The sequence below is a fragment of the Myxine glutinosa genome, chromosome 9 (genome assembly GCF_964187855.1).
Source record: "Myxine glutinosa chromosome 9, kmMyxGlut1.1, whole genome shotgun sequence".
Taxonomy (NCBI): Eukaryota; Metazoa; Chordata; class Myxini; order Myxiniformes; family Myxinidae; genus Myxine; species Myxine glutinosa.
In genome coordinates this window covers 102036246-102062837 of record NC_136269.1, presented here as the reverse complement: position 1 = coordinate 102062837, position 26592 = coordinate 102036246, and the positions used below count along the sequence as shown (strand labels likewise).

Here is a 26592-nt window from a genome sequence, read left to right as displayed (position 1 = left end):
CGTGAGCAACGATAATTAATATTTCCCAAAATAAAGCAACAAAACTTCCAAACAACCTACAGAAATTTCCAAAGTTAGTTCACTCTGGACAAAGCATCAGTAACGACATTGTCCCTGCCCTTTACATGCTCAATTTCCAAGTTGAACTCCTGCAAAGCCAAACTCCATCTCATCAACCTCTGGTTTTTATTTTTCATTTTTTGAATGAAGGTTAAGGGGTTGTGATCAAAAATCCAAAGCAAAGCAAATCTATAGCACTTTTTGAAGGAGGCCGAGCTGAGAGCCAGGTTTCATGGTGGTTGGGTGGTGAGGCCTGGAAGTATTCACTGCATTGACGCATTTATGAACGTGGAGTTCATGGGTTAATCCGTGTAGGAATCTTGGCTCGACTGCTCCTGAGCACTCAGTGCTTCCAACTCTTCTCTTGATCATAAAAATCATAATCACAGTTGTAGAGTCGGGTGCTGTAGTCACGTGAGTAGCGGTCCCCATCTCGGCTACCACCATAATAGTCATCCCGTCGAGAGTTGCCAAAACTGCGCTGCTGCTGCTGGGAGCTTCCGAAGTAATCACGACTGCGGCCGCCACCAAAACTACTACTCCCACCCCGGGAGCCATAGCCACCCCTGAAACTACCTACACGTTTTCCTCCTCTGTAGCCCCCTCGACGCCCATGGCCTACCTTCTCTACTGTTATGGTCCGACCATGCAAATCCTTGCCATTCAAATTCTTTTCTGCATCTTTGGCGTCCTTTGTGTTTTCAAACGTGACAAAGCCAAACCCTCTCGACTTTTGCGTCTCCCTGTCTTTTATCAGCAGCACTTCCAAGAGTGGTCCATATTTGCCAAAGATAGAGTCCAGAACATCTTCACTTGTGTCAAAGTTCAGTCCACCTACAAAGAGCTTGCCAACATTGCCTCCATCCATGACTTGTGTGCTCTGACACTTAGTTTCAGGGTACTCGACAAGAAGTGCCTGTGCAAAGCGTGACGTCAGTACCTTCTCCTTCTCTTCAGAGCGCTTCCTACCCATAGCAAGAGTCACGGCACAGGATGGAAAGATACCCGGAATCTCCTGCTCTAACTGTGCGGTGTTATTTTCCATACTGGGCTTTTCAACCAACATTGGATGACCAGAAACTCGACCACCGGCCAAATCATTCCCGATAATAAAAGAGATTCCCTCTACAGGAAGAGTGGCTTGTAAACCTACGGTGACCGGTCCTGACACCAAATCAGACTTCAAATGGATGACATGAAGTGGAGCTTTAACATAGCCACCAACCCCCTGTAAAAGAACACTAACACCAGTTGCCGTCTTCTCTGACAATGGCAAAATGCCCTCAAGCATAAAAGATTGATGTGCTCCTGTGTCCCTCAATACCCTAACAGGTCTCTGGTTAGTCAAGTCTTCATCCAGTGACACAAACCCCTCTGAAATAAAAGGTTTGTAACCCTCTTGAACAAGGTCGTTCTGTGATGCCGTAACTTTGGCATGGGAACCTGCACAAGGCACTGTCCTCCAAGGACGATTTCTCGCATTTGCCAATGCATTCGGAGTTGCACTAGTTTGACTCCGCTCCTGATTTTTTCCTTTTCAGGGCGTAACATTGGGACATCAAATGCCCAGGTTTCTTGCAAAAAGCGCAAGTAGGCCCGGAGGAAAAACTCGAGGTCTGCCTCGGGCCCCCCGGAAGATAAGTCTGTCTTGGAACTGTAGTCTTCTGATCCCTAAAAGTCACGGTATCAGATTTGTCCCCATAGTCATCTCTAGGCCGCCTCCATGAATATTTGTTCTCCGCCCCTGATTTACTATAACTCCCCTGGGAAAGACTTCAACCTGTTGCGACAATTGATCTTGGTGGAGGAATTCAAACAGTGTGTCCACGCGGACGTTAAAGTACATCTGGATGAAAAGAAAGTACCAGAGTTGTATGAGGCAGCAACCGTGGCAGATGACTGTGCCTTGACACACAGGATGGGGTTCCACAAACCTAACTTCTCGCCTAGAGTTAGGTTTGTGGAACTAGGCAAGAAGAAAGCCTCTCTAGGCGAGAAGTTAGGTCTGTGGAACCCCATCCTGTGTGTCAAGGCACAGTCATCTGCCACGGTTGCTGCCTCATACAACTCTGGTACTTTCTTTTCATCCAGATGTACTTTAACGTCCGCATGGACACACTGTTTGAATTCCTCCACCAAGATCAATTGTCGCAACAGGTTGAAGTCTTTCCCAATCCCCTTCGAGTCACACCACCAATCAAACATGGTTTCCTTCATTCTGGCAAACTCCACATGGGTCTCACTCTCCCTCTTCCTGGCATTCCTGAATTTTTGCCGGTAAGCTTCAGGGATCAATTCATAGACTTTGAGAATGGCTTTCTTCACTTTCTCATAATCTAAACATTGGTCAATCGGTAAAGCTGAAAATATATCTTGAGCTTTACCCACCAGAACACTTTGCACTAACATAGTCCAGGACCCCACAGGCCATTTTAGCATTTGAGCCACTTTCTCAAAGTGTAAAAAAAACTTGGCTACCTCCTTTTCATTGAAGGGTGGAACCAGCCTCACATGACTACCAACATCCCAAGTGTTCTGACTAGTTGTCGAACTAGCCGGCATGGATACTACTTCTCTCCGTTCTCCCATTAATTCCAGCTCCTTGAGTTTAATTTCCTTCTGATACTCCATGTCACGTTCCGTTAACTCCCTTTCGGCTCTCCTTTCCTCTGCTCTTTCCCCTGCTCGTCTTTCTTCTTCAGCTCTCCTTTCCTCTGCTCTTCTCTCTTCTTTAGCTCTCCTTTCCTCTGTTCTTCTCTCCTCGAGTTCTCGTTCCTGTTCTACTCTTCTTTCTTCGTGTTCCCTTTCAGCTCTCCTTTCCTATGCTCTTCTCTCCTCGAGTTCTCGTTCCTGTTCTGCTCTTCTTTCCTCGAGTTCCCTTTCAGCTCTCCTTTCCTCGGCTCTTCTCTCCTCGAGTTCTCGTTCCTGTTCTGCTCTTTCCTTTTCTGCTTTCCTTTCCTCTGCTTTTAACCTTTCCTGGCTCTGCAGTTGCATCTCCATTTTCCAGAGCTCCACATTTTCTTTTTCCTCAGGTAACCAATCCAAGGCTACCTCTTTCCATGTTCCTTGTCCCACCAGAGATACTACCACCAATGTCTGCATCTCTGCTTTCTTCATATTAACTCGGACCTCCAAGTTAAAATGTTTGGCCAATATCAAGAGTTCCGATCTTTTTAACGCTTGGAACTGTGCCTCATTAGGGGACGCCGCAAACTTTTCTGCGTCAAACACCATGGTGACTATTAGTTAGCACCTGTTAACCTTCACACAAAAATTTTCCAATTTTTTTGAAAAATTTGGGAATGTTAGAAAAATTTCAAATTTGGGAATTTTGGGAATGTTAGGGAATTCTATCCCGGACGGGGATGTTATGGAATTTAATCTCGGATGAGATTTTTGTCAGCAAAGACGAGCCCCCAATTTCTGTTTGGGCCAATTTTGGGACGAGCCCCCAATTTCAATTTGGGCCAATTTTGGACGAGCCCCCAATTTCTCTTAGCAAAGACAAGCCCCCAATTTCTCGGACGAGCCCCCAATTTCTGTTACGATGATTCTATTCTAGGATGTCCAATAGTTCAATTCCAATTTCTATTCTATCCCGGACGAGCAACCCCAATTTCTGTTACGTGCTCCTCCCCAAACCCCCTGGTCATGGTGTACCTCCGAGCCCCGAGAGGAGTCAAGGCAGAAAGATGTGTTAATCTGTATGTCAAAGATCAATGGTGAAGCCACATCAATTGTGACCAACAAACAAATATTGTATTAAGATCACACAAGAATAACAGTCCAACAATAATAGTAATCAAAAGTACTATCAATATATATCCGATGATGGTACCATTAGTTTCGTAATATATAACTCACGGTGCTCCAAGTGAGTGAAACACTGAAACAAGGACATTCCCAATGTCTCTTTCCCGGCTTCAAACCAAAGTTCATTCCGGTTTCAAGTCAAAGTCGATCCCGGCTTCAAGCCAGAGTCGATCCGCTCCAGCGATCGTCAGAACGATGTCGAATCGAGACCAGAATCCCGTTCGGATGACAGTCACAGTCAAGCAGATAAAGCTGCGCAACGGCACCCTCAAGGCAACTGGGAAATCCAAAGGCGCCCTCCAGGCGACTGGGAAATCACACCCTCGGGTATGGACGTTTCACGGCTCCAAATCGGCAAACCGCAGATTTACCTTCAAAATCCACGTTACACACACACACCAGATAAACATCTGAATGCAGTGAAAACGGTTGAAGCGAGATGAAACCTTGAGCGAAGCGCAAGTTCTGCGCGAGTCAAAATGGCCGACGGCCCGTTCTCGTGGCGTAACGGCACTCTGATGATTCTCTCCGGAATCAACCACAAAACCTGTCACGCAGGTTGATCTGTCACAGCGATAACAACTCTGTCGCAGGAATCCCTTTCCTGGGAAACCCAAAGTTCACTCGTGACTCTCGTTCGTCAACGTTCGCTCAGACCTCAAAGCAGCTCGGCTTTCTTGTCGAACTCACTCGCTCCGCCTTCTCCTCCTCCTCTTCGTCGTCATCGTCCGGTTTCCGGTTTCATTTAAAACATTGACTTTTTACCTTTTGAAAATAGTAACCTCTATCTCCCTTAAACGACAACAATAATAGTAAAAGGAATCAAAAATGTTTACAGTGGGTGAAAACCACAACAACGGAATGACGAATCCGTAACAATATTTACTTTTCCTTTTTCTTAAAGTTTACCCCATATCCACTCCCTTTATGCAACGTGATTTTGACTGTTGGTGGTGGTGCACAAAAACAGCTTTAGAAAGGATTCAACCCTTTTTCTTTCAAGCAAGAAAGTGTGGGTAAAGAGGCGGAAGAAGAAGAAGAAGAAGAAGAGCATCTCTTGGCGGTGCGTTAAAAAAGTATCTTTGCTCGTGGCGTAAATGGCTTAAGTGTGTTGGTGTGAAGGGCTCAATCTCTGTGAACTATATGAAGATTCAGTGTGCATGAAGGAGGTGGACAAAAAGGAAAAGAGCGTATTCTGTGGAAAAAGGCGCTTCTTTGGGTCTCTGTGGAAAACGATATATGCTTCATACTGTGAATGGGCTCAGCATGTGCTAGATGAAGGAGTCGACCTCGATGAACTTCCTGAGGGATTTACTGAGATGCATGAGGAGGGGAAAGGGATCAAAGGAGAAAGGAATTGCAGAGCGTGATGACTGGTGCATTCACGTTTGTTCCCGCCAAGCCCCGCTCTGATGAGCGTCGATGAAACTGTCCTTCAAACAGGCCTGAACCCCATTCCATTCCCTCTCTCATATCCCATTTTATTTGAATTTCCTGTGAATATTGTTTTTTTTTAATTTGCTTCCCTTTCCTTTCCCTGGGTTAGATAGACGGTCTGTGTGTGTGATGTTGTGTCGGCCTTTTGTATCGGTTGTATATGGCCTGTGTTAATTCAGTCTGTCATTATTCATTAACTAAGTCTGTCATCATACTTGTATGATTTGCTTATTGCATCGTTTTGCATTCTTTGAAGTAAATTGATTGTATTTCATTTTGTTTGATTGACATTTTTCGGATCGGGTCGCAAGCCTCCCCTCAGCTGCCAGTGTGGCAGTCTAAACTCTAGAGCCTCTACTCCTTGCATGAAACCAAAAGTTCAAGCTTCCCAAAACCGCTCGGTCAGCTGGCGGGCCTCGGCCCGGCGGGCTGGGACTGAGGGTAACTGACATTAGCCACCCCGCAACACACTTAGTTGGTAGTGACGTTTTGGGACTATGGTCCTCAGCCCCGTCACCCGTAACAATATATATATACGTAACAAGTATATACACAAGCTCTTCCACAAACCCAAGATTACCGTAAAAATAAATAAATACATAAAGACTATGACCCACTCAGAAAAGCACTGAAAACTTTTCAGTCAAACCACAATTTCCTCCAAATCGAATTAATTGTGCAATTGCATGCAACCAATTAATTGGATGCACCCAAGGTTAAAATAAATATGTTAAAAGATATGGGGTAAAGCTGAGAGATATAAATGTGTGTTCAGAATATACAGTACGTCACAGTTGGGAGTGTGCACATGCACACGCTTTACCTGCCGCCTGTGCAGTCAGCTCCATTTGTGCTGGGAAGATGAGGGCAAGAGAGAAGGCTGCTCCTCAAGGAAGATTCCGGGTAGGGAGACGGGGAGATGAAGAGTGGAAAAGGGGAGAGGGATGGGGGAAGAGTAGGGAGATGCATGAGAAGATTGTGAAAGAGAGATCTCTCCCAAAAAGTTAACAAGAACAGCAACAACCCATAGGCGGCGGTGTTGAAGCCAGAATTTTAAAGCTTCAGCTTAAATGTTAATGAGAGACGGGTGGTTTAAGGAGGGGGGAGGAGGTGGGAGCGAAGAGCGATGGATTTGTGGGGAAGAAAGTGAGGCGTGGAGAGGCATGAGGACGCGAAGAGAGGAAAAAAAATCAGGAGGAGGAGGTGAGGGTGGAGGAGGTGAGTGAGGGTGGGGGAGGGTATGGGGGGGGGGGAGGTGGGAAGCAGACAACAGAGACCGTTTTCAGTCACGGCGGCCAATGACCAAGAATCGTGAACAAATATAAATTACAATCCGCATCCCATCACAGATCATCAGACAAAAGGAAGGAAATGAACGACGAGAGTAAATATTCATATTAAGAAAGGAATTTTTGAATTACAAGATTATTGGTAAAAAAAAAAAAAAAATAATAATAATAATAATAATAATAAATCATTCATTTACTGATTGAAATTGTTAATTTTTTGGCTAATATCTTATCAGAATCCGTCTATTAGGTGTAATTAATTTTCCCAGGAGTCTACCTGTACCTGTACCTGTAGAGACGAAACGTATTTTTTCCCGTCCTCTCCGTCGTTTAAGGGGATGTATAAGCATGCAGGTAATTGTGCGTCTCACCCGTGTCTTGTTCAGATACATCCACAAGGTTCAAACCGCCCACGCGCATCACGGTCAACGAATGCACAGAGTTGCTAAAGCTCTTGTGGGTCGAACATCGCCGGGGATCCTGTGGTTGCCGCCATAAAGTCAGACTGCGTTCACTTCGGTCAACTTGATTACAGGTTAAAATAAATAAATAAATAAACGCTTCCACCTCATGTCGAGTGTGGAGACCATGTGTATTCGGCAGAGTTCACCTCTTGAGCACCTATGGCCAATGGCCATCGCAGGTCGACGGACTTCACGCGCGGTGCTCGAAAGATTGCACTAATGAGTAATGATGATGGAGTGCGTGTAGGTAAGTGATGCGTGTGCATAAGGTCTTCACCGAAGACTCACCACAGCAGAGCAGCAGAGAGGAGCACAGCTGCAAGAGGCCACGCTCGCAGCGAGAAGGCGCCATGGTTTTGCAGCTCCGAAGTCCGAGGAGAGAGAGTGAGCGGCGGCGCGTGGACAACGCGCACCTTGTCGGTATCCACTTAGCCCCCCAACACCGCTCCCACACAGCGCCACGTTCGAGCTGCCAACCACCGCATATCTTCCCTTTCGCACAGCTTGTCGCGGAAATTGGGGTGAACAGCAGCGTGTGAAATAAATTTTCTTTAATAGCGATAAAAAAAGGCGCGATGAGGAAGGGGGTCATCCAGAGCTAGCGCGAAACGCACCAGTTGAGGTGCGTAGTGAAGAGGCCCCGCCTCCTCCCAGCTCGCGCGCGTTACTTATCGACTCCGTTCACGGCCGCAAGGGGGGGGGGGGAAGGTGGGGGGAAAGGAGGGGGGAATGGCGCACGCGCTTCCTCCTGTTACTGTCGGGGGTGTCTGAGAGAATGTCTCACAGTAGATGAGTGAGAATTAGGAATGGGGCTCACGGCAAAGGCTGAGAACTACATGGTTAAGCGCCGGAAAAACAAGTGGAGGGGAGGGAGGGTGGATGAAGAGTTTGAAGAAATTAATGAGGTAGAAAGGAAAAGGCTTGAAGGTTTTAAGGTGTTTACCTCGTCTGAAGGCAACACGAGGACCTTTCTTTGTGAGTAAACCCCGATTAGTATTACCTCATGCATTGAATGAGAGAATGCAGAACGTTGAGAACTCGCGCGCAAAACAATTAATTATGCTTTTGGTACGCGACGACAAACCGATGCTTGGGAACAGAGCACAGGGCTGAAAGATGAGGCGATGTGCATTCATGTGGATCACAGAGCACAGTGGACCTTGTGCTCCCTCCAAGCAGCCTTTATTAAAACACAAATGCATCGCCCAGTGACTTCATTCAAATGTTCACGTGGCCTACGCACCACCGATGGGCAAACAACCGTAGGCCTACATCAAAACGCTGCAGACACATCAGGCAAAAGCAAGTGCACGTGCGAAGGACTCGATTGACTCATTTGTCACTGTCAGGACTCGATTGCTACCTTCCACAACGTGGGAAATACTCCTTTTTTAAACAGCCCCAGAGTTTTTAAACAAGGCCTCCACAACTTTTAATGGAGCCCGCCATATTTAACCCCCCCACCCCTCCCCCCCCCCGACATATTTAACCCCCCACCCCTCCCCCCCCCCCCGACATATTTAACCCCCCACCCCTCCACCCCCGACATATTTAACCCCCCACCCCTCCCCCCCCCGACATATTTAACCCCCCACCCCTCCCCCCCCCCCGACATATTTAACCCACCACCCCTCCCCCCCCCGACATATTTAACCCACCACCCCTCCCCCCCTCCCCCCCCCCCCCCGACATATTTAACCATGCCTCGCCAGCATCTTTAAGCAGAGTCCTCAGGCATCTTTAAGCAGACCCATCCGGCATCTTTAAGCAGACCCTCCGGCATCTTTACGCAAACCCCTCCGGCATCTTTAAACAGACTCCTCCGGCATATTTAAGCAAACCCCTCCGGCATCTTTAAGCAAACCCCTCCGGCATCTTTAAGCAAACCCCTCCGGCATCTTTAAGCAGACCCCTCCGGCATCTTTAAGCAAACCCCTCCGGCATCTTTAAGCAGACCCCTCCGCCATCTTCAAGCAAACCCCTCCGGCATCTTTAAGCAGACCCCTCCGGCATCTTTAAGCAAAACCCTCCGGCATCTTTAAGCAGACCCCTCCGGCATCTTTAAGCAAAGCCCTCCGGCATCTTTAAGCAAACCCCTCCGGCATCTTTAAGCAAACCCCTCCGGCATCTTTAAGCAAACCCCTCCGGCATCTTCAAGCAGACCCCTCCGGCATCTTTAAGCAGACCCCCTCCGGCATCTTTAAGCAGACCCCTCCGGCATCTTTAAACAGCCATCGTCCCACCGGCATCTTCAAACCCAGCCCAGACATATTTAAACTGGGTCCCCTGCATCTTTAGCCTGCCCCCCCCCCCCCTCGAATTGTTAAACTGGGCACCCGGTATCTTTAAAATGCGTCCCCGGCATCTTTAAACTGGGTCGCCATGGCATCTTTCAACTGGGTCCCCACGGCATCTTTCAACTGGGTCCCCACGGCATCTTTCAACTGGGTCCCTGGCATCTTTAAACTGGGTCCCTGGCATCTTTAAACTGGGTCCCTCGCATCTTTAAACTGGGTCCCTGGTATCTTTAAACTGGGTCCCCGGTATCTTTAAACTGGGTCCCCGGTATCTTTAAGCTGGGTCCCCGGTATCTTTAAAATGGGTCCCCGTGGCATCTTTAAACTGGGTCCCCGCGGCATCTTTAAACTGGGTCCCCACGGCATCTTTAAACTGGGTCCCCGCGGCATCTTTAAACTGGGTCCCCGCGGCATCTTTAAACTGGGTCCCCGCGGCATCTTTAAACTGGGTCCCCGCGGCATCTTTATACTGGGTCCCCACGGCATCTTTAAACTGGGTCCCCGACATTGTTAAACTGGGTCCCCGACATTTTTAAACTGGGTCCCCGACATATTTAAACTGGGTCCCCGGTATCTTTAAACTGGGTCCCCGCGGCATCTTTAAACTGGGTCCCCGTGGCATCTTTAAACTGGGTCCCCGCGGCATCTTTAAACTGGGTCCCCGCGGCATCTTTAAACTGGGTCCCCGCGGCATCTTTAAACTGTGTCCCCGCGGCATCTTTAAACTGTGTCCCCGACATATTTAAACTGGGTCCCCGACATATTTAAACTGGGCCCCGACATATTTAAACTGGGTCCCCGACATATTTAAACTGGGTCCCCGACATATTTAAACTGGGTCCCCGACATATTTAAACTGGGTCCCCGACATATTTAAACTGGGTCCCCGACACATTTAAACTGGGTCCCCGACACATTTAAACTGGGTCCCCGACACCTTTAAACTGCGTCCCCGACACCTTTAAACTGCGTCCCCGACACCTTTAAACTGCGTCCCCGACACCTTTAAACTGGGTCCCCGACACCTTTAAACTGTGTCCCCGACATATTTAAACTGGGTCCCCGACATATTTAAACTGGGTCCCCGACATTTAAACTGGGTCCCCGACATTTAAACTGGGTCCCCGACACATTTAAACTGCATCCCCGACACCTTTAAACTGGGTCCCCGACATCTTTAAACTGGGTCCCCGGCATCTTTAAACTGGGTCCCCGGCATCTTTAAACTGGGTCCCCGACATCTATAAACTGGGCCCCCAGCATCTGCAAACTGGCTGGCCCCCTGACATATTTAGCTTGCCCCACCCCCCCTCCCCCCTCAAAACGTTAAACTAGGCCCCCAGTATACTGGATCCCAGTTATCTTTAAACTGGGTCCCTGACATCTTTAAACTAACACCCCAGTTATCTTTAAACTGGGTCCCTGACATCTTTAAACTAACACCCCCGATATCTTTAAACTGGGTCCCTGGTAGCTTTAAACTAACACCCCCGATATCTTTAAACTGGGTCCCTGGCAGCTTTAAACTTCCCCCACCCCAAGCCTCTTCAAATTTGGGCGTTTTTTTTTTTTTTTTACTTGGCCCCCGATATTTTTGAACTGCCCCCCCACCCCCACCCCCACCCCCCTCCAACCCGGCATCATCAAACAGGGTTCCAGCATCATCAAACAGGGTTCCAGCATCATTAAACAGGACTCCAGCATCATTAAACAGGACTCCAGCAGCATTAAACAGGGCTCCAGCCTCTTTAACAAATTAAACAAGGCTCCAGCCTCTTTAAACAAGGCTCCAGCATTTATAAACAGGGCTCCATAATCATTAAACAGGGCTCCAGCATGAGCATAAAAAGTGAGAGTGAGCTTAACCCACATCATTAGCAATATGATTCCTACCCACCAATAATTTACACAACCGGCCATAAATACAACACCAAAAAAAGCCTCATAACTTAAACACAAGTTCAACACTTATCTTGATACATACCAAACGTTTCACACAACTACCCATTCTAAACCCCCCAGCACACCCTCTTCCCAATCTCCCCTCCTCAAACTTGCGGGTTCACATGGCGTCGAAGTGAAAGCGGTGCGCCTCCTGCCGTTTCTCTTTGTTGTCTGCCTTCTGTGGAGAGCAAAAGGAAGCAGGATATCATGAATTCCAATTAATTTCAAAATCCCGATATTTCAATCAATGAGCATCAACTGCCATCAAATTGATCAAAATGAGCCGCCATCAAATTGATTATGAAACATGCTGTTAACGCTTTTTGCAGATATCTGGTGGAGACAAAGCGCTAGGCAACGATCAATTCAACGCTGCAATCTAAGCCGCAGAAAAAGCACTGGGCAATGATCCAACAACCACCTACTCATCACTGATGTGGCACTGGCATCTCCACATTACTGGTATTCAGCAAGGTGCGCGCACACCTTAGCAATGACAGGTAGTGAAAACGATTTTTCCCTTCACGCTAACCATCCTCTGCCATTTGACTCAACGTGGTAAGACGCAGCTTTGCCATTATCACATTGCAATGTTTCTGCCACTGGTACAGATCTCCACTCGCCTCCAATCATTACTCCTGTTCTCTGCAAAGCAGCCTTTTTGCACCACTCCTTCCGCCTGGCAGTGCCAGTGTGGTGTGGCAGATATTTGGAAGCGAACAGCCCAAAAATTAACAATTGCTATCGGCACCGCACCGGCACGTCTTATTATAACATCTTATACCAGCATAACGACAAATTCAGAGTGTCGTGTCTTTTCTGATGATGCACAAATATGCCATTCAAGAAATGCGTCGAAAAGCTTGAAATGAAAAAATGAAGTCAGCAATTGAGAAGTAGTATCTCTTTGCAGGTAATATGATGGATTGAATCGACAGGATGTTCATTTAGGTGTGCTAACTGCAGTGTGGATCAAGGGGAACCTGGCATTTTGGACGTTAATCTCTTGGTGGAGCAGAAGGAGGGCATGCTGATAAAGGGTTAATGGCCAAAACGTCTACGACATGACGGTAATAAAATAGATTCATTCAACATACACTTTTTCGTATACAAAGTCAAGGCTCGTGAAAGAGCTGGAACACAGAATGGATCAATACGCAACAGAGCATGAGGAACAGTAGAGATAGAGAGGAGGAACACCAGCATAGAGGGAGACTTGGACAAATAAGGAATGTGGGGAAGAACGAGTGCTAGGGGAGGATGCATGGGGTGGACAAGATGGCTACAGAGAGATACTCGCAGGATGGAAAAAACTGGAAATTTGGAACGAAGTGGGCTTTGGAGGAGGGGTTAACGGGCATATAAAAGATGATTGTTTTGGACAGGGGTGATCATGAGATGGTGGTGAACAGCTGTCTTGAAGACCTGGAGGGAGGAATATATTCAAGAGTGTGTGGATGTTGGTTCCACAGGTGGGAAGAAAGAGGAACGGATGAGTGGAGGTGATTGCCGATTCTGGATTTAGGGATTTCATCAGAAAGGAGTTGACGGTGGACGACGTGTTCCCTGCAGATACCTGGTGGGAGGCGGGGGATTACGGGAGGACAAAGCACGGAAAGAGCAGAGGGTGCAAAACCAGAAGGGAGGGGTAGAATATAGAGAAACGACCGACCTGTCCGATGGGAAAATGATAGGTCCATGGACTCAACTTCATCGTGGGAGGTTCCAATTATTATATTGAAGGCCTTGGTTTCTATGGCATCAAGCTGAGAAAGGTGTGAGGCAAGTGTGACAGCCCAGAGGGGAAAGCAGTACTCCATAAAGCTACAGGTCTTGTAGGTGGATAAGAAGCCATAAAGCCATAAAGCCTTGTAGGTGGATAAGACTTCAGGTGTGCCAAGGAATGTGTTTGCACAACGGAGGATGGCCGGTCAGCAAACGGCTTTCAAGGCTAACTTAGAAATGTGGTTTGCCCAAGAAGGATAATGGCTGAGAGCGAGACCAAAACGTTTGAATGACTGAATTTCCTCAAGAGGATTGTTAAGAAAGTCGATGGGGGAGGTTGCCATACTGTCCTTTCAGGGAGAGAGAGGGACATGGAGATAGATAGGGAGAGAGGGAGAGAGGGGGAGAGGGGGAGAGAGAGGGGAGAGAGGGGAGAGAGGAGAGAGAGGGGAGAGAGGGGAGAGAGGAGAGAGAGGAGAGAGAGAAGAAGAGAGAAGAAGAGAGAAGAAGAGAGAAGGAGAGAGAAGGAGAGAGAAGGAGAGAGAAGGAGAGAGAAACAGAGAGAAGGAGAGAGAAGGAGAGAGAAGGAGAGAGAAGGAGAGAGAAGGAGAGAGAAACAGAGACAGAGACAGAGAGAGAGAGAGAGAGAGAGAGAGAGAGAGAGAGAGAGAGAGAGACAGAGAGAGACAGAGAGAGACAGAGAGAGACAGAGAGAGTGTGACATTTGTCAGGATTGAAAGACATATTCCAAGTGTTTGACCAGCTTGTGATTTTTCTGAAGAGTCTGAAGAGAAGGAAGAGGCCGCTGACTGCCAGTCTGAAGGATGAGCGATGTTCCGGCAGAGGGTGGAGTCATCATCAAATAGATAAAGGGAATTTTCCAGAGAGTCTAAGAGAGATCGCTGATGAAGATCAGGAATATGACTGGGCCCAGAACTCTGCCTTGGGGTACTCCATCCTTGACAGGAAGAGGAAAAAAAAAAAAAGAATGATCGTTTTGAGGCCATTTTCCCCGCTAGAGTGGGGGTTAGCCTTGCGGGCCCCATGGCAATCATGGTTCCCTGTTTGAGGCAATGTTTTTTTTTTATGGCCGGATGCCCTTCCTGACACCAACCCTTAGTCGCCTCTTACGATGCGCAGGGATACGGTGTACCTATTCTAAACCGGGGTACACACCGGGAAGACAGGAAGAGAAGATGAAAGGATTCCATTGAGAGCCACATGTTGCCTGTGAGAATAGAGGAAGTCAGTAAACCAAGAGTGGAGTTGCCTTGGATGTTATCGGCAGAGAGCTTGGAGAGGAAGGCAGAGTGCCAGACTGCATCAAAAGCTTGAGATGTCTCGAGAAGGCCCTGGTGTGTGTTCCATTGGCAAGCACCTTACTTGATTCAAAGCACCCAAGCAAGCACTCTGATGGAACACGGAGCGGTCGGCACCGCTTAACAACATGGCGGTCTCCATGCATTGTGGTGCTCAAGCAAATACTGTCCGGGCTGTCGTTTTCAGTGTTACTCCATCCTCTTGTGACAACCCCCCCAAATTAATTTATTGTGTTATCAGTGGCGAGATTCCACAATGATTGATTCCATGACCTTGCCGATGATGGGAAGTAAGTCGATAGGTTTGTGGTGAAGGGCATCAGTTTTTGCACCTTGTTTATGTAAACAGCGTTTCATTCCCGGATTCTACGATGTCACAAACATCATTACAGGATGTAAAGCAGCAGTGACATGAAACAGAAAATTCAATAGGCTTCAAATTGTATCGAATCATAGAAACAATCACGTGGAAAGAAATGAGAAGTCTGACCAAATAAGAAAAAAATTCCATTAGCCAATTATGTCTTTTCTTGGGAATCAGAATTCTATTATCACCAAGTCATATAGATAATGACGGTGTTGTTGAAAAGAACAATGAAGGTGGGATAGCCAAGCAAGATTGAATCTGCTGCAATTAAATAAAACAAGGTCCTCTCGGGGTTCGGACAATTTCTGGTTTGTCCGAGAAAAAGACAACATTTTGTCCACCAACTTGGGACTCGGTGGCAAATGGTTAATGCGTCCGCTGTGAGTCTGGGAGGTCTAGGGTTCATACCAAAAACATTCAAAATTGTCTGTGCGACTTCCTTGCTTGAAGTTCAGGATTTAAAAAGGATAGAGCTCTCCTCAAAACCTGCTCTCCTCAAAATCACCAACGACCTTCTCCTCTCCTCTGATGCTGGCAACCTCAACATTCTCATCCTCCTCGACCTCAGCGCCGCCTTTGACACCATCGATCACACCATCCTCCTCACCCGACTTGAAACCACCTTTAACATTACCGGCACTGCCCTCTCTTGGATTAAATCATACCTCTCTGACAGACGTCAGTTCATCTCCATCAATAACTGCAAATCCCCCACTGCTCCCCTCCCCCAAGGTGTCCCCCAAGGTTCAGTTCTTGGCCCCCTCCTCTTCATCCTTTACCTGTCCCCCCTCGGTCACTTAATCCGCCGTCATGGTCTCCAATTCCACTGCTTCGCCGATGACATCCAGCTTTTCATCTCCACCAAGTCCATCTCCACCGCCACCCACTCTATCCTGACAAACTGCATCACTGAAATAAAATCCTGGCTTCAAATCAACTTCCTCAAACTTAACTGTGATAAATCTGAAATAATCATCATTGGCCCAAAAACGCTCACCAAGTCCACCCATAACTTTGCCCTCAACATCGACGGTTTCCCAGTATCCACCTCCCCTCACATCCGGAATCTTGGCATCATCTTTGACCAAACCCTCTCCTTCGACAAATACACTAAACAGATCACAAAGACAGCCTTCTTTCACCTGAAAAACATCGCCCGTCTCCGTCCATCCCTCTCCTCCGTGGCTGCAGAAACCCTCATCCACGCCTTCATCACTTCCCGTCTGGACTACTGCAATAGCCTCCTTTATGGTTCACCCTCAACAATCACCAATAAACTCCAATACATTCAGAACTCCGCTGCCCGTCTACTCACCCATTCCCGGACCCGTGACCACATCACCCCCGTCCTTTACAAGCTTCACTGGCTCCCCATCTCCCAGAGAATCCAGTACAAAATCCTCCTCTTGACCTACAAAGCCCTCCATAACCTGGCCCCATCCTACCTGGCTGACCTCCTCTCCAGACACACTCCCACCCGCAACCTCCGCTCTGCTGGTACCAACCTTCTGACCCCCCCCCCCCCCCCCCCCCCCATCCGGACCAAATTTAGATCCTGGGGGGACAGGGCCTTCTCCATCGCTGCTCCCACCCTCTGGAACTCACTACCTTACACCATCAGAGACTCCTCCTCACTCACCACATTCAAAACATCACTCAAGACCCACCTGTTCAACACTGCATTCAACATTTAACCCACAGCATCTAACCCCTGACTAGCTCCTCTCCTTCTCCCTCCTTTGTGCTTTGAATATTTCCCTATTGATTCTTCTTTTTTGCAATTGTTTTTATGTTTTGCTATGCATTATGTTTTGCACTCTGTCAAAGCGTCTTTGGGCTTCCTGAAAAGCGCTATATAAAATAAATGCATTATTATTATTATTATAGAGAAAGGTACACATGACCATAGGTTGGCAACCACTGCGTGCAGGCTGGGTGGGTTAAAAAAACGGGGAGGGAGGGGTGGATCTTGTAATATCCTCCGTCTCACCGTCACATCATCTACTCCTAAACGATTGGGCATAATAATCACCAAACTTGGTAGTTAAGATCGACACATGGCAAGAAGGGGCAAGAGTAGCATCGTTTTTGGCTCCGCCCAATGGAACCGGGTCAAAAGGTCAAATACCGAAAAATGGAATTTTGGGCACATTTAAAATCTTTTTTCTTCACAAGGTCTAGGCTTGTGGAAGAACTAGGACACAACATAAAGGGCACAGCAGGAGAAAGGGGAAACGCCAACAGCAGGGCAGAGGAAGAAAGAAGTTGGAGACTGACAGACAAGGGATGCAGATAACGATGAGGGGTAGGAGAGAATGCAAGGAGTGGATAATATGGATACATAAGCAAAAGTTTGAGAGGGGTAGGGATTGGGGGTGCTTTAACAGGTGTAGAAAAGATCATGGCTTTGGATAGGGGATGACCTGAGATAGTGCGGAGCAGCTGTCTTGAAAACGCAGAGGGAAGAATTGGAATGAAGGGAGGGTGGAAGGTGGTTCCACAGGCGGGAGAAGAGAGGAATAAATGAGTGGAGGTGAGCAGTGTAGTTCTGGATTTAGGCAGCTTCACGAGGGGAAGGGGTGTTGCTGGTGAACCGTGTGCATCCAGCAGATACTTGGGAGGGACAGAGCATGGAGAGGATAGAGAGTGCAAGACCAGAAAGAGCCAAAAAAGAATAGAGAGACCAGCGACCTGTCAGCAAGATGGCGAAGTGATAGGCTCATGGACTCAGCTTTATAATGGGAGATTCCAATGATCTTGAAAGCCTTGGTTTCCATGGTGTCAAGCTAAGCAAGATGTGAGACAGGTGAACCAGCTCAGAGGGAGGAGCAGTACTCCATCAAGTTGCAGATGAATGCCTTGTAGATGGAGAGAAGCTCAGGTGTGCCAAGGAAGGACTTTGCACACCAGAGGATGCCCAGTCAACGGCTGGCTTTGAAGGCTAACTTTGAAATGTGGCTTGCCCAAGAGAGATCATGGCTCAGAGCAAGACCCAAGAGCTTGAGTGACAACGTCTGAGACAGTAGATGTAGATGGGAGGGTTTGTGGAACTGGCCTTTCAGAGAGAGCAAGTATGTGGGATTTATCGGGATTTAAAGACCTGTCCCATGTGTTTGACCAGTTTAGGATCTTGTCAAGGTCTGAGGAGAGGGAAGAGACCGCAACCTGTCTGCCAGAAGGATGAGGGATGTCACGGCAGAGAGTATAGTCATCAGCAAAGAGATAAAGATGATTTTCCAGAGAGTCAGTGAGATCATTGATGAAGATTGGGAATAGGATGGGGCCTACAACACTGCCTAGGGGTACACACCAGCCTTGACAGGGAGAGGATAAGAAAGGGTTTCATTGAGAACCACATCTTGGCTACAAGAGTGAAGTAAGTAAATCAAGAGTGGAGTTGGCCTTGGATGCCATAGGCAGAGAGTTTGGAGAGCAAGGTGGGATACCAGACTACAGAAACCTCGAGATATGTCCAGAGAGACAGCCCTGATTTCTTGTCTGATATTGAGGGCCTCCATCCATTGTTGGGAGAGTAGAAGCAGCAAGGCCAAGGTAGAGTGACCAGGTCTCAATTCAAATTGATGATCTGAGATGAGGCTGTTGGAGAAATGGAATGATTTTATGTGAACTGCAATGATGGATTCGATGACTTTGCTGATTGGAAGTAAGCGATGCCTGGTGTTGGCTGAAAGGTTAAGGAGGCTGGCTTAAGATCCCAGGGTTTTGAGCTCAAACCCCTGCATGCGTATTAACACCAGGCGGGTCGACTTAGTGTGTCATCCTTCCGAGGTTGGCAAAATGAGTACCGGCTAGCTGGTAAGAGGGCACTGCATCAGCGGCAAAGCCACACCCCCAGAAAATGATATACAGCCAAGCAGCCACAGGCTGCATACAACAACAACAACAACAACAACAACAACAACAACAACAACAACAACAACAACAGGCATTTTAAGGCCATTTTCCCTGCAAGAGCGGGGGTTAGCCTTGCGGTCCCCATGACAATCTTCTCCATTTTGCCCTATTTTTTGCATCTCCCCTTGTTAACCCCCTTGCCCGCATTTCTTCTTCCACCATCTTTAGCCAAGTCTTTCTCGGTCTTCCCCGTCCTCTACTTCCTTCTACATTCATTTCCATCACTCTTCTCAAGCAGTCACTTTCATCCTTCCTCAACACATGACCTGTTTCTCATCTCAACCTGTTTCTCTTTACAGCATCCATCACATGCTCTATTCCCATGAAATATGAATATGAATAAATATATGCATATGAATAAATAAACAAGAAATATGGCGTGCATAGCATAGCATGATACTTGCAAAATCGCAAAAATAGGTTGTTGAACTTTGGCTTATGTTGATCTCAAAAATAATTAGTGGTTGAATTAATTGACGTGAAATGCAAATCCTCTTCAAATTTCGCGTCAATCAAATTAAAATTGAGGATTTTAGAAATTTGATAACCTTGTTGACCTTTGGCCTATGTTGACCTTTTGACCTCAAAATCAACAGGCTTATTCCTCATTACCAACTCTACCATTTGGTACAGTCTCGTAAAGATCAGTTTTAAATTGTGACCTGGAAGTGATTGACATACAAACAGACAAAGACACAGTAGCGCACAAGACCAAACACTATACTTGAAATATCTTCGATTTTCGCAAATAAAAAATTGGAATTGAGCTAATTGGTCTGTAGTTGATGGGATCTGGTTTTTGCTGCTTTTTATGCAATGCTGTGATGTTGGCTGATTTCTAAGCAGATGGAAGATGACAAATGGTAAATGACAGGGTAAAAAGGACAGAGAGAGGAAGTGCAAAAGCAGCAGAGCAGAGTTTTAGGACGCTTGAGCTGATGTCGTCCGGTCCAGTTGCAGAGTCAGAGTCGAGGGTTTGCCAGAAACTTAACTACCTTCTCAGGTGCAAAATACACAGAAGGGAGAGAGAGAGAGAGAGAGAGGGAGAGAGGGAGAGAGGGAGAGAGGGATAGAGGGAGAGAGGGAGAGAGGGAGAGAGAGGGAGAGAGGGAGAGAGGGAGAGAGGGAGAGAGGGAGAGAGAGAGAGAGAGGGAGAGAGGGAGAGAGGGAGAGAGGGAGAGAGAGAGAGAGAGGGAGAGAGGGAGAGAGGGAGAGAGGGAGAGAGGGAGAGAAAGAGGGGGTTAGGGATAGAAGATTCAGAAGCAAACACAGAATTGAGGCATTTGGCCTTCTCACAAGTGAGGTCAGCTGTGGTTCCATTTTAAGTGAGGGAAGGGATGGAAGGGATGGAAGGGATGGAAGGGGAGCATACACCAGAGACAGACTTGACAAGGCACCATCAGGTTTTAGAGTAGAGAGACAAGTTTGAAAGTTCATTCTTGAGATTGGACAGATGTTGTTTTCTGGCTTTCCTGAGGGTACACCACACTTGTGGGATATGGATGAAGGTTTGAGTGTGTGGGGTGTGGGGAAAGTTTTGAGTGTGTGGGGTGTGGGGAAAGTTTTGAGTGTGTGGGGTGTGGGGAAAGTTTTGAGTGAATAGGGTGCTTGGGAAGGTTTGTGTGAGTGAGAGTTGTGGGGGAAATATTGTGTGAGAGGAGGTGTGGGAGACGGGTTGAGTGTGAGCGGTGTGGGAAAAGGTAGAGCGTTAGGGGTATGGGAAAAGGTTTGAGTGTGAGGGGTGTGGGAAAAGGTTTGAGTGTGAGAGGGGGTGTGGGAAGCTTTGAGTGTGAGCGGTGCGGGGGAAGGTTTGAGTGTGAGGGGTGCGGGGGACGGTTTGAGTGTGAGGGGTGCGGGGGACGGTTCGAGTGTGAGGGGTGCGGGGGACGGTTTGAGTGTGAGGGGTGTGGGGGACGGTTTGAGTGTGAGGGGTGCGGGGGACGGTTCGAGTGTGAGGGGTGCGGGGGACGGTTTGAGTGTGAGGGGTGAGGGGAAAAGTTCGTGTGTGTGGTGAAGGGAATGGTGTGAGTGTTGAGGGGTGCAGGGAATGGTTAGAGTGTGAAGGGTATGGGGGAAGGTTTGACTGTGTTGGATGAGAGGGAATGTTTTAGAGGGTTAAGTGAGGAAGAAGCATTGAGAAGGTGTGGTGCTGAGGGAGACAGAAAGGGGGGAAATTAAGCTTTCAGGGGTGGATCCTTTATCCGATTCCATATTCCCAATTTGGATAAATGTAGATAAAGATAATCGGATGGGGGATTAGAACACGCGTTAAATGTATGGAGAAACGCGGCACTGCATGAGCGGGGATGAGACAGGAGGGGTTAAGGGAGGTTTGTGTATGAGGGGAAAAGCAGACAAAAAACCTCAGAAAAATAATCCTTTTGAAGAAGAAGAAAAATAATCAGCAGAAGAAGAAGAGACATATCCTGGTGGAGAAGTAGAACAGTCCAAAGGAGAAACAAGGGTTGAAATGCATTCTCAGAATGATTTTTTTGGAAGAAGAAGTCTTTATATTATTTAATGTAAATTCCATTTAGAGTGAATGTAGGGTGTGGGGAATGTAGAACCAGAAGCAGAAGGAATTTCAATAAAAAAGAGAATAGTTTTGGGGGGAAATGAAATATAAAATTTTTTGTTTGTTTGCTTTGTTCAGACTTTTTGAAACGAGGAGATAAGAAATAACTGAAACAGGACAGGATAAAGTTGAGGCAAAAGAGGTGGAGCACCCAGGAACACACCCACGACTGATTTGCTGAAGCAAACTTTCTATCTGAGTCGGGCCTTGAAAATGACGTTAATTATTACTACAACTTAATTATTACTAATGTCATTATGATTATTCCTACAATTCGATTCGGAGGCATATTGGCTATAGAGGAAGCAAAAACGAAGGGTGAGAACGACAGTCCCATTATCTAATGCCAAAATATTACAAAATCATTATGAAGAGAGAGAGAGAGAGGGAGAGAGAGGGAGAGAGAGAGAGAGAGGGAGAGAGAGGGAGAGAGAGGGAGAGAGAGGGAGAGAGGGAGAGAGAGGGAGAGAGGGAGAGAGAGGGAGAGGGAGAGAGAGGGAGAGAGGGGGAGAGAGAGGGAGAGAGAGAGAGAGGGAGAGAGAGAGAGAGAGGGAGAGAGAGGGAGAGAGAGGGAGAGAGAGGGAGAGAGGGAGAGAGAGGGAGAGAGGGAGAGAGAGGGAGAGGGAGAGAGAGGGAGAGAGGGGGAGAGAGAGGGAGAGAGAGAGAGAGGGAGAGAGAGGGAGAGAGAGAGGGGGAGAGAGAGGGAGAGAGAGAGAGAGGGAGAGAGAGGGAGAGAGAGAGAGAGGGAGAGAGAGGGAGAGAGAGAGAGGGAGAGAGAGGGAGAGAGAGGGAGAGAGAGGGACTTTGACTTTTAAGCTCTTTTTATTATAAAAGTATAAAACAAGAATACCACCAAAAGCAATCAATCAGGGCAATCAGTAAAATCATAGCAATCCCGAAAGGAAAAAAAACAAACGGTGCACTGCAAACCCAGCAACAGAAAGGTGCAAATGCCAGAAAAAAACAGCACACGATAAGAAACACCCGCACTGTATTATACGGAGATTAACAATTTGTTTTCCTGGACCTCACAAATCCCTCCAACACACCAAGTCGCAACAAAATTAGCAAGGTCGTTTGCCGTTTGGACACAGCCAAATTCAAGCTTGAGCCTTGCTGACACCAATGAACTAAAGAACACCATGATACTGCATTCCTGCATGGGTCTGCCGCCCAGCTTCGCCTTCCGCGACAGGTATACGGCCAGTTTAGCAGTAGCGGTTAGGAACCCGAATACAATGGATGTGGTTCCCTTTTTGGGAGGAAAGCCAAAGATGTAAGCTTTCAAAGAAAAGGTAACCTGCAATCTATGGGAAATAAAATTTAACCAATGAAACAAAGGAGAAAGTCTTTCACAATTAATGAAAGCATGAAGCAAATCTTCCCTCGCCGGACAAAAGGGGCAACAGCCGGAAATGGGGGAAAAAAAACGGATGACAGCATTGGAAGGAACAATCCAGTGGGCCAAACGCCACTGAAGGTCACCTGTTCTTTTAGAAATAAGTCCAGCATACATTGTATCCCATAAAGGCTCAGAGGGGGGACCGGGAGGCAAGAGTCCTTTCCACCGGGTAACCCCAGCTAGAGGTGGGTCCCCAAGAAGAAGTTTCACACAAGACCTATAGATACTCTTGCTGCTCATGCCATGGAAGGGGGGTGACCCTGCGCTCATGGGGGGCAGCTCGTTTGGGGTAAAAGTGACCCCTAATTTTGGGACTGTGGGCTCGACCTCTATGTCCTGCGTCCAATGTAGGCCTAGCTGGTGGCCCTTTCGGATCACCGCTCTTAGTATATTCTCGATTTGCCTCCTGGACCGAACACCTGTTAGGTCCGCCAGCTCGTTCGCAGGCTTCCATCCCTGTCCAGAGTCGTGTCGGAGATGACACACTTTCAGGATGTTGGCCACTATAAAATGCTGGCAGAAGTCGCGACTCCTCGGGATATCGGGGAAAAGTGAGTTGAAAAATAAAGGCTCATGTGCATACATGTTAGTGCCATACGAGTCTGTTTGGCGACTTATCGAAACGCCCTGCCAGGCATTCAAGAGGCTCTGATAAAAAACTGGGAGCAGAGATGTATCGGTGTGTTGAAGGTTGGTCAGGAAAAGTTCCTGTCCGTATCCGAGCCTCCCAGCTCGTTGAAGAATGGAGCAGGCTAAGGGCTTTCCTGGTAGGTGTTCTGCATACAGCAAGCGTTGGATGGAGCGGAGCCGGAAGGCCAACAGGCGGCATTTCACATCGACTAGGCCATGACCACCCTCGGCCAAGGGACAACATATGGCGCTGGGTCGAAGCCAGTGGTAGCCTCCCCAAAAAAAATCCACCAGTTTCCTCTGGATAGCTTGGAGCAAAACCTCCGGTGGTTGCAGGCAGATGAACCGGTGCCACAAAAGGGTAGTGACGAGGTTGTTGACAACTAGCACGCGACCCTTATAGGACAGGTGGGGTAGAGCTCTTTTCCATCGGCTCAAACGCCCGTCTACCTGGTCAATGATGCTGTCCCAATTGTTCTGGGCATACTGAGGAGGTCCGAGGAAGACGCCCAAATACTTGATGCCATCGTTTGCCCACACTAGTTCTGCAGGAAGGGGAGGTGGTGGTAATAACGGTGGCATAGATAAGTCGTTTTTTGGAAAGGGGATCCACAGAGCCTTGCTTTTCCCCCAATTACACCTTAATGATGAGGCAAGGTTGAAGTCCGACAAACACTTTGCCATGGCGTCACTGTCGCATTTTCTTTTTATAATGACACACAGGTCGTCGGCATAAGCTGACAGGGTCAAAGGTGGGTGTCCTGGAGAAAGGGCAAGTCCAGGGATATCCTTTCTGAGGGCGATTAAGAGGGGCTCCAAGGCGAGGGCAAATAATAGACCTGAAAGTGGACAACCTTGCCTTACCCCTCTCTGAACCTTTATGGGTGGGCAAAATTCGTTGTTAACTTTGATTAGGCTGGAGATGTTTGCATATAACAAAGCTATGTAGGCTCTAAAATTTGTGCCAAGCCCGCAAGCTTGTAACACATGACACAAAAACTCATGATCAATGCTATCAAAGGCTTTTGCCAGGTCAAGAAACACCAATCCAAAATCCTCTTTAACACATTTACCAGTTAACAAATCTCTGACTAGGAATATGTTGTCATAGATGGATCTGCCAGGGATGCCGCAACTTTGATCAGGTGACACCAGGTCCCCGATAACTGTCTTCAACCGGTTCGCGAGGACCTTGGAAAACAGTTTGTAATCCGTGCACAACAACGAGATCGGACGCCAGTTTGACAGGTGTCGGAGATCGCCAGTCTTGGGTAGCAGGCAGAGTACTGCTCTTCTAAAACTGAGCGGTAATTCTCCGGATAAAAGAGATGCATCCAGAACATTGAGCAGCTCTGGGCCCAAAATGTCCCAGAATGCCGAAAGAAATTCGGCCGGTAGGCCATCGATGCCAGGGGCTTTTCCCGACTCCATCTCAGCGAGTGCACCGGATAGCTCTGGAAGGGTAATTGGAGCATCCAGTTCCAGACGTTGGGCCTCAGCCACGGAAGGAAGGTGAGAGGTCAAAACATTCATCATTTCGTGAGAAACTGTTTTGGCCTTGAAAAGTTCAGAAAAGAAATCAATTATATTTAATCTTATATCACTCGGATTTGTTAGGATGTTCCCCCCTGGGTCCAAAACCGAAGATATGAGTCGTGCTGGTTTCTCTATAGTTTCTAGGTGAAAGAAAGCCTTAGTTGGGGTATCTGAAACCTTTATATTTTGTATTCTTAGCCGAACTAGTGTGCCCGCTGCTTTTTCATGGATCAAATCCCTTAATTGGGCCTTCTTCTCGAGTAGCAACCGATAGTTCACTGGGTTGCTCTCATTGGCCAACTTGCTCTCTAACCTTAAGATGTCTGCTTCCAAGCAAGCCATCGTGATATGTTTTACATTGGTACAGTGCGAATTAAATTGTTGACAAAATACTCGAATTTGGGCCTTTAGGTTATCCCACCAGAGGCTAATTGAGGAGAAAGAAGATTTTTTAGTACTCATTTCAGCCCAGAAATCACGAAAGGAGTCTGTAAATAAACTGTCCTCTAAAAGTTTAACGTTAAACTTCCAGTAACTATTTCTGCATGTGGGTCGAGGAAAAGAAAGATCTAAGGTTACCATATGGTGGTCTGAAAACAATGACGGAAAACAACCTGACGAGGCCGCGACGTTCTTAAAGGGTACATTTATGTACCAGCGGTCGAGTCTTGCCGAAGACACCCGGCCATTGGCACATCGACACCAGGTAAACTGGACTGTGTTGGGGTGGTGCAATCGCCAAACATCCAGTAGACCGGCCGTCTTAAAGAAACGGGATAGGTCCGCATGGGACTCGGGGTGGGGTTCTGCCGAGTTTCTGTCTTTCGGAGGGTCAAAGGTGCAATTAAAGTCACCACCAATGCACACACATTGATCGAGATCAACTGATTTCAGGTGGTTTACCATGGAAGTGAAGAAGGCCTTTCGGTCCCTGCTCTCACTAGGTGCGTACACATTGAAAATGGTACAGCGGAAGTTTTGATGTGCAAGCTGGAGGGAAATAAGCCGGCCTTTTATGACTTCCTGAAAATGACAAGACTCGAAAGCTAGGCCTGGCTTTAGAAAAAACCCAACCCCAGCAGATGAGGCTGACAGATTGCTAAAATAGCATTGCCCTTTGAAAGTTTGGCACCAGTCATGTTCCACGTTAGGTGTGATGTGGGTCTCTTGTAGTAAAAGAACATTTGCCTTTTTACGGTCAAACAAGTTTTTGACTTGGGCCTGACGGAGGTGGCTTGCACCCCCACCATTCATGTTTAAGGTCGCAAAGGAAATGTTTTTCATTCCGTGGTAATGAAATCGCCCTGTGCTTGGGAACACTCTGCACCTGCTCGGGTAACAAACTTTCTTAACCTGTGGAGTTGAGATTTCGTCAGGTCAAAATCCTCACGCGCTTTGATTATTGACTTTGCGGTGCACATGAATGCAGCCAAGTCAGGGAAATTGTCTTTAATGACAATGTTGCGGTGACGATACGTTTCGTTAAGGAAGGTAAGAACGAGTTGAGGGGATACCTGCGAGTGACCTGTCATTGTTTGTGACAGCGCGGTTGCCTCAATGTCATCTTCGGACTCAGACACGTCAGATAACATGTCGTCGGGATCTGGGGTATTACCCGCTGCCCCCGCGGTCTTGTCTGGGGGCACCTTCACAAGTTTCTCAAGGTGTTCCCGAGGGCACTCGTTAACACTTTGGTGGATATTTGTTTCTGGGGTCGGAGCTTGGGTTTGAGATCCCGGCAAACTCAGATTTGCTGGCCCCGTTTGTACAGTGGGAGCGTTTATTGAATCCTTAGTCTGCTCGGTATTTAAAGGGGGGG

General features: G+C 47.5%; 1 protein-coding gene and 1 pseudogene across 3 annotated transcripts in view; both read right to left on the bottom strand.

The window, feature by feature from the left end:
• Positions 1-7542, bottom strand: part of LOC137434773 (neuropilin and tolloid-like protein 2) — a 143038-nt pseudogene extending 135496 nt beyond the window's left edge. Inside the window, exon 1 of the transcript XR_013624634.1 lies at positions 7352-7542. The product of XR_013624634.1 is annotated as a neuropilin and tolloid-like protein 2 (transcript). The remainder of the gene's footprint in view (positions 1-7351) is intronic.
• A 3394-nt stretch (positions 7543-10936) lies between these two features.
• The window catches only part of ITFG1 (integrin alpha FG-GAP repeat containing 1), a 220484-nt gene continuing 204828 nt past the window's right edge, over positions 10937-26592 (bottom strand). Inside the window, exon 18 of one of the 2 annotated variants that reach the window (XM_068128708.2) lies at positions 10937-11482. In XM_068128708.2, coding sequence (XP_067984809.2) covers positions 11423-11482 — 60 coding nt within the window. In that variant the 3' untranslated portion in view covers positions 10937-11422. The remainder of the gene's footprint in view (positions 11483-26592) is intronic. The other variant, XM_068128709.2, reaches the window with a different exon arrangement.